This window comes from Dermochelys coriacea, chromosome 20 (genome assembly GCF_009764565.3).
Source record: "Dermochelys coriacea isolate rDerCor1 chromosome 20, rDerCor1.pri.v4, whole genome shotgun sequence".
Lineage (NCBI taxonomy): Eukaryota > Metazoa > Chordata > Testudines > Dermochelyidae > Dermochelys > Dermochelys coriacea.
Window position 1 is genome coordinate 8,329,951 of NC_050087.2, and position 12,605 is coordinate 8,342,555.

The 12,605-nt window shown below is 46.1% G+C and overlaps 1 protein-coding gene across 1 annotated transcript; it reads left to right on the plus strand.

Moving 5' to 3' along the window:
* Positions 1-2,902: 2,902 nt before the first annotated feature.
* On the plus strand, positions 2,903-8,197 carry LOC122458329 (maestro heat-like repeat-containing protein family member 2B). The gene is made up of 6 exons (XM_043506395.1): positions 2,903-2,950; positions 3,679-3,795; positions 4,048-4,170; positions 6,265-6,417; positions 7,571-7,693; positions 8,114-8,197. Exons 1-6 carry the CDS (start codon positions 2,903-2,905, stop codon positions 8,195-8,197), a joined length of 648 nt encoding a protein of 215 aa, XP_043362330.1.
* Positions 8,198-12,605: the final 4,408 nt, after the last annotated feature.

Sequence of the window (12,605 nt, forward strand, 5' to 3'; positions counted from 1 at the left end):
TGCAGCACAAACCCGTTATGTTTCTCATGAATGTTGAACCCCACAATGTTCAAGTGGGTTTGATATTCAAAAAAGATTTTAAAAAATGAGCTGCATCTTCCCTCCTTGCTGTGGCTGTACAGAGTCCCCAGTACTACACTGTGCTGACATTAAAGAAGGCTAGGTTAGTGCTGGACACTCAGAAACAGGGCCAGATTCTCAGCTGATGTAAATCAGTATAATTCCATTGACTTCAATGAAGCTACATCGATTTACATCCAGTTCAGATCAAGTCCAGAATCTCTTATTCTGCAGGAAAAGTTTGCATTCATATTAAACCCAGTCTTCTGATGTGCTGAACAGTTTTGTGAGGTGCTCAGCACCCTCAGCTCCCATTAAAGTCAAGAGGAATTGGGAGTGCTCAGCATCTCACTCCTGCTGGGTTGACTGACCCTGAATGAAAATGAAGCAGGGTATGTAACATCTGATGAAGGGAGCTGTAGCTCAGGAAAGCTTATGCTCAAATAAATTCATTAGTCTCTAAGGTACCACAAGTCCTCCTTTTCTTTTTGGAGATACAGACTGACACGGCTGCTACTCTGAAACAGGATACTTTCTGTTGGTCCAACAGAGAACGTTGGCGCAGGTCCCTGTGACGGTGCAATGATTCACCCCTGCAGCGCCTCCTGCTGGCCATCTGAGAATTAGCTCTTTCCAGCACAGAGCACCCTCTGCAGGCCCGTGTCCCTCCCAGACCCCAGTACCAGAGAGGGGAACGCCCAACCCTCTAATCCCCACCTTGCCTCAGTCTGTGCTACTGCCCATCATCATGAAGCCCCTGCACCCTGGGGTAGACTGCAGTGTAAGAGCCAGTCATCACAGGTGAGGGGGTTTGGGTCTACTGCCTTTTCCTGCAACCCAGTACCCCTATGGGCCTTGGACCAGGCCTGACAACCTGGGGAGTTGCCAGCCTAGGGCTTCCCTGCTCCTCTTGCCTTTCTCCAGCCTTACCTCATTCCCAGTGCTCTTTCTACAGACAACCAGGCCCTGCTCCCTTCAAGACTAGAGAAAAAGACCTTATCCTACTGGCCCACTACCCTCTTATAAGGGCCAGCTGGGCCCTGATTACCCAGGCTACAGCTGTGGCTGCTTTCCCCATCAGCCCAGCTGTTGTTTATCCCTTTCATAGATTCATAGATATCAAGGTCAGAAGGGGCCATTATGCTCATCTAGTCTGACCTGCACCATGCAGGCTACAGACTCTCACCCACCCACTCCTGTGAAAAACCTTTTGCCTCTTTTAGAAGGACTGATTGCAAAAGAGATGCCTGGGATGACTCTTCTTGCTAATCTAGGTGACATTATTGTTTTGCCTCCTGGTTTATAAGAAACACAGAGAATTCCCTGGACCATGCACAGTGGGAGCACATGCTGCTTCAGGTACAGGATGGCTTTCAGATGTATTGTCACAGTCCTCCCATTCCCCCTCCAAGTGTATCAGCTGGGGAAAAATTAACAAATTATTCATTATAAGCAAAGCTGGTCAAACTATTTCATTTGCAACTTTTGTTCAATGAAAAATGGCCTTTTTATTTTCATGGGACATTTTACAATTTTTCAGGGGTGTTTTTTTTTTAAACACAAAAACAAAACAAAACAACCACAACCCAAATAGAAAACGTTTAGTTTTTTTGAAACTAAAGTTGATTTTTTTTTTTTTCAGTTACTTTGCTGTTTGTCTTCTCTTCCCCCACCCTCTCACTTTTTCAATCACAAAGTGGAAGAAGGGAAAAAAAGCATGGGGATGAGGGATAAAGGGAAGGAAAGGGGGAAAAGAAAGAATTGAATAATGGTCATTTTTGATTTTGAAAAGCAAAATATTTTTTGTTGAAAAATCAAGAAAACAAAAAAATCCCACTTGTTTTGTGAAATGGACTTACTATTGTTCAACCAGCTCTAGTTATAAATGCCTCTGTACTACCACTGGGAACAACACAAAACTTAATCAGAAAACCAGCATGCTAATGGTGCTAATGCATCACTGGGGGACATCTAAAGGATTTTTTTTTTCCATTTGCTACTCAAAAGAAAATTTGCTCTGAGAAACTCAAAAAGGAAAAGAGACAAGACAAGGTTTGGTGACTGTATCTCATGGAGAAGCCTTTCTGGTCAGAAAGAGCTCTTTACAGCCTCATGTAAATCCAGACAAGGAACATTTTTATGGCGAGTGCTGAAAATGAAAGGAAAGGACCTAGTGACAAAGAAGCCCCAGAAGGTTTGGAGTTCTATTTGGGGTTGGATTACACTCTAGAATTTCCCATTCCAGATCCAGCCTCATTTGAAATTCTTTGGGCTAAAAAATCAAATAAGATTAGGCTCTCTTGTGAGGTTTCTGATATTTCCTGGCTGCTGTTCAAAATCCAGGCCTGAAACAGCAAAGTACTGAGAGTTACTAACCTCTGGCTGACTTCATTGCGAGTTGAGGGTGTGACCCCGGGTCCTTTGGGTGCCCACTGGCAGAGGCCACAGGAGTGCATAAGGTTCCCAGGATTCCCTGGATCTGATCTCTATATCATCAAAGGGTGTCATGTAAAACCTTTACTGGATGCCTGTGCCACACTGCTCCTCATAATCATTGCACAGGGACTGGATGGATAATATAGAAGGCTTTATGGTTGTCTACTGAAATTGATACTTTGAAGGTCTGTGAGTTGGGGCTGGTCACCAGAAGGTGATAAAGAAGTTTCTTTCAGGCAGGAGATGCTTAGCTGCCTGAATGGCTGTATGTAGACTGAGTAATTATTCACAGTGGATGCTAATCAATAGAGCAAAATTCTAATCAAGTGATTGCAAAGTCTCCAGAGGAGATTTGATACAAGAAAAACAAACAAACAATAGGGGGTACCCTGTTTACAAGTGGACAATGGATGCTTGGAACTATATCTGGAGGTCCAGAGGTATCCTGCACCAGGTATCCTTCACCTATTGGACGAATTGCCAGCTGGCTTGTCTTATGAATGGAGGATCACATTTGGTCTGTGTGTTTCATGCTGGGAGAGAGATTTGGGGGAGCTATCCCTTGTGAGACAGGGGACTGTTTGGTTATTTAAGTTGAAGCTCTAGAAGTCTGTTAGGATTTTATTTTTATGTAACCATTTGTTTACATTAATTTTTCTTGCTGCTTCTCAAGTCTCTCATCTTTGTGACTTAAACTCTACTTGTTTTCACTATCAACATATCTAAGTGTGTGAAATGGAGTGGTGATGCTGAGGTGAAACTGGTAAGGTGGTGTGTAGCAAACCTCTGAATTCTGTGAGTGTCCAGTGGAACGGGCTGGACATTCTGGGGATGCACAGGGGTCTGGGCGGTTGGAGTGTACCGATTGCTTATCTGTAGAAGGATAGTGGAGCCTGGATGGGGTGAGAAGGGCGTGCTTGCGCTTCCTGTGACTGACAGAGTCAGGAGCTGACACTTGGCAGGCACAGAGAAGGCTTCCTCATGCTAAGGGCAGGTGGTGGTGAGGTCCCTCACAACCCTGGGTACCCTCGGGAGGTGTCATAAAGGGTCCATAGCACTTCAGAGAAGGTGCCTGGTCCTTGGACTTGGTTATCTTATTCCTTCCTGAGTATTGCTGAGCTGGGTCTGTACTGACAGGCACATTGTGTTACTGATATCTCAGGGCTGGTCTCTTTCTTTCAGAGCTTCCTGTATAAGGCGCTAGGAATGTCCTTAGCAGCTTGTGAGGACCTGGTCCATGTGAAATCACAGATTCATACACTTCTGACCACAGATTATATGGAAGCCCCTGAGAGACAGGTTAGGACTCTGTCCTTCTCCCCATTTTACCCAGTAATCCCTGAATGCTCCCTGTGGGGCTCAGCTCTGAGTTGGCCTGGGATAGATGCCATTTTGCTTCCTATGCTCTTCATTGCTGTTTCACTCAGCCACCGCTCCCCATGTGTCTCAGGCCTGATTGGCACTTTACACCACTTCAGGTGAAAGGAATGGACTTGTGGGATCTATCAGACACCTGGTTCGATCCTAACCCATATTTTTCTTGCGTGACAGGGAGTCATTTCCATCCTCACAGTCTGTGCTGAGAGCCACTTGGACCTCGCCTTGAATGCACTTCAGGAGTTTGGGGCTGCAATGAGCAAGGTTAAGATTTCTGGGTTCATCAGCCACCTGAAGGTAAAGGAGCCAGGGGGTTCTCTCAAACGTCCTCTCCCTCTAAAGCAGGGGCAGAAGCCCTGCTGGAGTGTCTGCTTTGGTCAGCTAGCATTGTCCCCCAATGTATGCGTTCTACGTGATGCCTGCAGTTAAGCAGAGAGGAGCACAATGTGGAGCTGGGGTTCTCTCAAATGATTTTTATCATCTGATGTCTCATGGCTTGAGCGCCCCTCCCATGCACAATGTGTTAGAACTACATCAGTTGCTTGCACGGAAAAGCATTGAAGGTATTTTTAGCTGTTTTTTATTCCAGGTTAGTAGCTGGAAATAAGGAGGTGTTGCAAACAACATGTGGCTAACCAACCCGCTATAGGTAAACCACCAGTGGTCTATGGATGACAATTAGGGAACCTCTGATTTAGAGCAGTGGTTCTCACACTTTCCAGATTAGTGTCCCCCTTTCAGCAGTCTGATTTGTCTTGTGTACCCCAAATTTCACCTCACTTAAAAACTACTTGCTTACAAAATCAGGCATAAAATTATAAAAATGTCATAGCACATTATTCCTGAAAAAAGACTGTTTATTTTCTCATTTTTACCCTATAATTAGAAAATAAATCAACTGGAATATAAATCTTCTACTTGCATTTCAGTGTGCAGTATAGAGTAGTCTAAAGAAGCCATTGTATGAAATTTGAGTTAGCAACTTTGCAAGTGCTTTCTTGTAGCCTGCTGTAAAAGTAGGCAAATATCTAGATAAGTTGATCTACCCCCTGGAAGACCTCTGCAGATCCTCAGGGGCACACAAGTACCCCTGGTTGAACACCACTGATCTAGAGGATAGAGCAGGAGACTAGGCCTCTGGGCTTCCATTGCTGGCTCTGCCATTTACTCACTGTGCAGCCTTAGGCAAAACATTTAGCGCCTGATCTTGTACCCACCAGTGTCAATGACTAAGCTCCTGTGTACTTCACTGCTGTCGGTTCAGCCTTTTCGGCTCTCTGTGTCAGAGTTACCCAGTGGGAACAATGGAGACAGGGCGGCAAGTTCTAGGGGCTCATGGTGCCCAGGCTCCACCAATATTCAGGGCTCGGGGAGCCCAGCTCCACCAATGTTTGGGGCTGGGTCTCTCCCCCGGTCCCGCCTGCTGCCGCCATGCGCCTCCCCCAGCCCCGCCTGCCTCGCCCGAGTGTCCCCCGGCCCCCACTTGCTGCCCCTGCTCACTGTCCAGAGCCTGCTGCTCACAATGACTCTGCTCTGCCGGCTTCGGGTATCAACTGCTGCCACAGGGTCCTAGTGCCCCCCCAAGTCCCTCCACTGGCGCCAGGGCAGGCTGCCCCAGCCCTGAGCCCCTCCCACATCCCAAACCCCTCATCCCCAGCCCCAGAAAAAGCCCTCATCCCCCCCTAACCCTAACCCTCTGCCCCAGCCCTGAGCCCCTCCCACACCCCAAACCCCTCATCCCCAGCCCCAACAAAGCCCTCATCCCCCCCAACCCTCTGCCCCAGCCCTGAGCCCCTCCCACACCCCAAACCCCTCATCCCCAGCCCCACAGCTCTCACCCCTGCACCCCCTCCAATTCCCAAACTCCCTCCCAGAGCCTGCACCATGCACCCCTCCTGCACACCCACCCCCTGCCCTCCCTCCCAGAGCCTGCACCCAAGCTCCCTCCTGTACCCCTGCCCCAGCCTGGAGCCTGCACCCCAGACCCCCTGCCCCACCCAAACTCCCTCCCAGAGCCTGCACCATGCACCCCTCCTGCACCCTAATCCCCAGTCCAGGGCCTGCACCCCAGACCTCCTCCCCACACCCAAACTCCCTCCCAGAGCCTTAGGCAGGTGGGGGGTGGAGTTGGGGAGCGGGTTCGGGGCACTACCAAAATTTCTACAAACTTGCCACTCCTGGCATGGAGATACTAATATCTGCCTACCTCACATCGTTATTATATTGCTTTAATACTTTTTGCAAGTGGTTTGAGATCTTTGGCTGAAAAGAGCTTTGCAAGTGCAAGCTGCTCTTGCTGCTGTGAGCAATTCCTCGGTGAGCAGCAGATAAGAATTGCAAGGCCAAATGAATCAGAAGAACCTGTCTCTAGTGATGTTTCCAGTTGTCTAGGACTACCGCCATGGGACAAGAGGCAAGACTCGCAGCACCCTGATGCTGACATACAGCAACGTGACTGTCCATGCTCCAAAAGAGCAGCTTCTCTCCCGAGTAGAGGCAGACATCACAGGGAACGTCCTTCACCATTACAGAACCAGTTGTCAGGTAAGAGCTTTTGCGTGACAACTGTGAGGGGCATTACCCTGAAGTTATAGCATTGCCTCTGAGTTTATAGAGAGAGGGCTTGTATTTTCTAAAACTCTCCTTTGAGCAATAATTTGTCACATAACTCAAATTTAAAACTGTAATGGATGGAGCGTGAGCTGTCCCATGTTGTATCATTTTTGTTGCTCTTCTTTGTGTTTTCTCTAGTTTTTCTATATTCTTCTGAAATTCTGTCGAGCACAGCTACACAGTAATTCAGATGCAGTCACACTCAGGCCTCTAACTCCCTAACATATATGTGTATCTAGCTCTATCTTTTGCTACCCAAGAGAGCATGGTGCTAACTTGTATTTAGTTTATTTGCTGTCACTCTGTTTCTTGGACTCACTACTTCCCTTACCTCTTCTCTGTCGTCTTGTTTGTCTGTGTGCTCATTATTTCTGTTCCCTAGGTGTCTGACTGCTGGTACTGACTCTCCTCTCAGTGCAACCTCGCCACATCACTTTGCCATTCAATTCTGCCCTGTCTAACTGAGACTCTCATTTAGCCATTGTCAAAAAAGTTGATCACAGTTGAACCAAACGGATACCTTCCAGGAGTTCACAAATGCAAATATTCCGAGGATGGCCCCTGATCTTGACCTCTGCAAAACACCCCCTCTGGATACATTTCCTGCCTTTTGGAAGATTTAACAATAGTGAGTTCTCTCTGCTCCATATTCACCAGCCAGGCCATTTAGAGGATGTGTGTTATGTGGGACTATAGACATTGCTAATAGCTGTTTTGCATTTTGTTTTTTAGGTGCTGGGCATCACTGTTACGAACAAGGAAAATTCTAAATAATCTTCCTTCAGCTCTTGCCTTTTCTATACACAAGTTGCTTGTTTAAATTGCACAGAGCTCAATTTCCTTGCTACATCAAGCAGGAGTCCTGGCTGCTCTGGTGGAAGTGGACCTGGATTTCTTTCATGAACCTGGGTTTTCTCTTCTTCTGAGGTGGGTGCAGAGCCAGGGTCCTCTGCCTTCTGGGGTCTGTGGACACCTCTCTCCTCTCCTGAGGCTAGATTTAATTCCTGATCTTTATCTTCTGGACTCTGGTTCTTCTCTCCATTTCTCATCCACATCCTCTTGTTTCTCCTTCTGGATTATGTAGGACATGTACCTAAAATTAACCCTCATCCAGAATGTCACGGAGATTAGCTGTGCCATTTTGGAGACCAGAGACTCCCAGAAGTTCGAATTCTCTTACAAACTGGAGCTCCTTGGCTCCATGCTGGTGAGTGATTAGGAGCTTTGAGGGCTGAAGTACAAAGGAGTTTGTTGTAATGTAATAAGACTGGCTTTCCAGGTAGATGTTGTTTTATCCATTGGCTGTGACTGTACCACTGCAGTCTCATGAGCTACCTGCACGGCACCCAGAATGCTGCTGGGTCCACTCTGAGCTTGGCAGGGATGCTGACCTATCACAATAGGGGCTGTAAGTGGAAGGAATGGCTTGTGTCTGGGGAGTTATCTTTCTGTCCTCTGTATAGCCTGCAGATGGCCCTATGGTCCATTTCTGAGGCAGAGAGCCTGCTGAGCACGGTGTCTGTTTATTACAGGTCTGGCATATGGCCCTGTTTCAGGGTGTGAGAGGAAGGCCTCGCTGCCTTTCAAATCCATTTCCCATTTTTATGTCCCTATTCATGCATTTCAGAACTTCATTAAAAAGGAACCACGGGATACCTTGGCATCTCCAGTTCGCTACAAGGCAATTCTTGCCATTGGACATCTGAGGTAGGCTATTTTCTGCCATATTTCCTGGTACTGTGACGACATCTTCTTTGTTAATTCATGAGTGTCAGGTTGGGAGCAGTCTGATGCCTGCAGGGTTTGGCTCACATGCTGCTCACCAGCAGAACTTTAGTTCTTGAGGGTTTGAATGTGTCCATTTGGAGGTTTGTGCTTGAAAGACACAAGCTTCGAGGTTGAGGTGCATGCAGTACAATGGAGGAGAGTTCAGATGGGAAGGGAGGTGTCTGGCTAGCTGGCATGGGGAAGGAAGCTTGTGGGTTTCTCTAAAAAGGCGACTTGAAGCTTTACCTTTACTTCTAGATGAGCCAGTATTTAATAGAGTTGCAAAGAGGTGCTCAGCTGCAAAGTGAAGAGTTGTTTGCATTTGGGGTTTTAGATTGGGACAATCTCCAGTCATTGGACCCATTTCTTTTACTGAATCAAATGCATGACTTTTCTCTCTTTCTTCTGCCAGCAAACTCAAACCATCTTTGACCTTGGAGGAAAACCGTGAGCTCCTTGATTAGTGTTTCAAAAGTTTGTTTCCCCTCCCTTTCCTTGGAGAAGATGATGAAAGAAGAAGGCGAGACAGCAAAGAATGCTCTGCCTATACAGGTACGTGACAACAATTCTCCTCAGGCACCATCCAGTGTATTTCTGCCCAGCAGGCACTGGGTGATGGCAGTCACACATGGCCTCCCTTGCAAGGTTATGGTTAGCTTTCCCCAGCTCCCCCTTCCCCCCCCAAATTATCTGTGCTGAGCCTCACTCCTTCTATTCTGGTTTCAGTCACTGTACATAGAGTCCCTGGAAGCCCTTGGCAAGCTAATGAAGACTTTGCTGGAGGAAGAACCAACTGCAAACTGGTTCTGAAAAATGTTTCAAGTGAGTAGACCGTTGAACCATGGTGGAGATTTTGTTTGTTGTGTTACAGCAGGGAAGAGTCAGATTTAGGGGGTCAAGCTTCAGTTGTGGAGGAATTTTCCACAATGGAGTGAATTGTAGGGGAAAAAGCTCCAAATTCTTCCTGGGATAAGCAGGCATGTGCCCTTTGAAATCCACAGAAGCTATGCCATTTTACGCCAGGGCTGGATTGGGACCAAGTTCGTACAATGTAGTTGACACTAGTTGGACCGGCAAGAAAATCACCACTGCAGTAGCCAAATCCAAGAGAACCAGTTGAAACTGATCACTTCTTCAAAGAGGAATTCATTCATACTGAGTTACACCCTGTGTATGGAAACTCATTCAGAGGAGACTTCCTGTTCCTCAGACATGAACAAAATATCTTGAAGAGCTGAGGGGTGGGGAGTTTGAGGCACCTTCAGTATAAAAATGAAGTTCTAAAAGGAGCTGGGCTGGGGGGGACTTCTCTGCTCTTCTTCAAATTAAGAAAAAGAAATGCTTCTCTCTGTCATTTTGCCACTCAACGTGGGAGAAGTTGCCCAGGAAACAGAACACAGCAGCAGACATCAAACAGCATGCAATGTGGTAGACCGCTCCCATCAGACAGTCTACAGCAGACATCACATACATGGGCCCAGATTCATCTCTAATGTAACTCTTTTGGCTTCAATCACCCAGAGGTGAATCTGGTCCCTGGGACTTCCATTAGACATGTAATTCCTTTGCTCCATGGAGGTCAGATGCTTTGGAGAGGGATTTTAGTGACAATTAAACCTGTTTAAGAGGAACTTTTGGGAGGGATTTTCTGGTACTAACTCTGTCCATTCCCCTGCTCTACCAACAGCTACTAGAGACATGGCTCCATTCAGGGAAGGAGTGGGAGAGAGAAAGGGCCTTGCAGGCCAGCATCCAGCTGCTGACTGCCTATCAAGAGACAGTTCATAGCACAGTGAGTATAGCCTTTCTGTTCCTTCAGCTGACTTTCCTGCTTATATCCGATCTGACACTCAAGGCAAATGCATGAAAAATGCTTCCAGGGCAGCAGCTGGGATCTCAAAGTGACTAAGATCCCTCTGCTTCCATAAGAGAGAGGTTTACACAACAATGCTGTGACCACACTCCATGCAGACAGCAAGAAGTAGAGGGCAGACAATCCCCCAAACTGATGGCTTATTCTAGAATTAGATTCACCAAGTCAACAGCAAAAGAGCTTCCACCCTAGTTAACAAAATGCCAAACATGGTCCCCTTTTGACATTCCAGACCTTGGCTCCCATCTAAACAGCCCAGTAATATAGTGAGGGGTTACTGAAAACCTGATTCACCATATGTGAGGTTCACCCATCATAAAGGACCAGATGCTTATCCCCAGATCAGTGTGAATCTCGGGTCTTTCCCAAATAGCATGCTGTCAGCCAATCCTTAATAACTAAATTGAAGATTTCTTCTTAAAAGAAAGAACAATATCCATACAAGTGACTTTCAGTGTTCATAGTTCAGGATCACAACAGTGATGGAATAAACTGCTGGCCTGTAAAAGTCTCTCTGGAATCATCCCAACAGATCAGAATCCAAAGGCAGCTTAGATGTAAAGTCTGTTAGTTTTTCCATGCATTTTCCAGGTTTTTCCAAATGATGATTTGGAAGCTCTGTCCTATGGCTTACACTTTCCCTGTTCAAAGTTTCAGCAGACTAGAGATGACAGGATGAGGGCCGAGCCTTCTCTTTTCTAGCTATCCTAGCAGGCTGACAAGCCTACCTCACAGAAATGGTTACAGCAGGACCTTCCCCCGAGAAAGACTAGGCAATGCAGATCGTCTCTTGTACTCTGCTTTGAAGCTAATCTTCTATTTCCTGTGCATACACGGTAAACTGAATGCATCCGATGAAGTGAGCTGTAGCTCACAAAACCTTATGCTCAGATAAATTTGTTAGTCTCTAAGGTGCCACAAGTCCTCCTTTTCTTTTTGCGAATACAGACTAACATGGCTGCTACTCTGAAACAGTAAACTAGTTACTGATTCTCAGAAGGTGATTAGCCGTTCTTCCATTATAACACAGATAGTTAAGCTGAAGACAATGTAGAAATTACTAGTTTCCTGCAATATCTTAAGTCTTTGATTCTAAGGTTAACTGAACACTTTGCATATATAATGAAGACCTGAAAGGGAATTAGCATCTACAAGTTAATTTGGTTACATTGTGAAACTTCTAACCACGTATAGATCAACACCGACAAATACACTTAGCATCTATTGTTCATTTTTGAATGAGTTAATGATTGCTAGTCTAATACATTACTTTGAAATTCACATGCAAGTGAACTGTCTTGGTACAGTAGAAGTGCCTCTTAAGTTATTATGGGTCATACACAGGTTGCCTGGTCTGCCAGTGTCACAAATGCATTCTTGGTTCTTATGCTCCCAGGTTGCTAAAGGAAAATTTCTATTTAATCAGCTAAGAACATAAGAATGGCTAACCTGCTCCCGCAAAAGAATGGTTCATCTGGCCCAGTCTCCTGTCTTCTGACTGCATTGTGTGAAGAAATGTTTCCTTTGGTTTGTTTTAAACCTGCTGCCTATTAATTGCATTGGGGGACCCCTTGTTCTTGTGTTAGGTGAAGGGCTAAATAACACTTCCTTATTGACTTTCTCTACACCAGTCATGATTTTATAGACCTCTAGCATATACCCTCTTAGTCGTCTCTTTTCCAAGCTGAAAAGTCGCTCTTTTTTCATCTCCCCTTGGATGAGAAGTTGTCCCATAGGCCTAATTTTTGTTGCTCTTCTCAGTAGTTCTTCCAATTCTAACACATCTTTTTTGAGATGAGATGACCAAAACTGCGTGCAGTATTCAAGGTGTGGGGGTCCTGTAGATTCATATCGTGGCATAATGATATTTACTGTCTTCTTATCTATCCCTTTTCTAAGGGTTCCTAACATGTTAGCTTTTTTGACTGCATGTTGAGCAGATGCTTTCGGAGAACTGTACACAATGACTCTGAGGTCTCTTTCTTGAGTGATAACAGCTAATTTAGACCCCATCCATTTGTATGTACAATTGGGATTCTGTTTTCCAATGTGCATTACCAGTATAGTACAGGAATCGGAGGCACAATGTCACCAGATGTGCCTGTTATTTTGGGGTAGGCTCATTGATTAGGGTTACTCTTCTTGGGGGTTGGGGGGGTGTTCTGTAATTCTATTAATGTGCTGCTTATGTCACTTGTGTGTTCATATGGAGCTCTACTCCTTCCTTCTGCCAGTCCCCTCCCAATGGAGCTACCCTGCAGGACCTAGGTTCCCCAGGGCTGGGATCCTCTAGCCCTAGAACTAGATGAGCGAGCGCGCGCGCAAACACACACTAGCAGAGTACGTCTGAGCGGACCAGGTCAATCAGCACTCTCCAGCTGATCCCCTCATGTCCCTGTACTCAATGGGCTGGGTTAAGCAGCACTTTCAGCTGCTCCCCTCTTATTTGCCCCAAGTTTAACACATCCCTGTCACACTT

Coding starts and splice junctions, on each gene's coding strand:
- LOC122458329 (XM_043506395.1), top strand. CDS start 2,903: ATGGATGCTTGGAACTATATCTGGAGGTCCAGAGGTATCCTGCACCAG. Junction 4,171..6,264: donor GGTTCATCAGCCACCTGAAG/GTAAAGGAGCCA, acceptor CCAGTTGTCTAG/GACTACCGCCATGGGACAAG. Junction 6,418..7,570: donor ATTACAGAACCAGTTGTCAG/GTAAGAGCTTTT, acceptor TGGATTATGTAG/GACATGTACCTAAAATTAAC.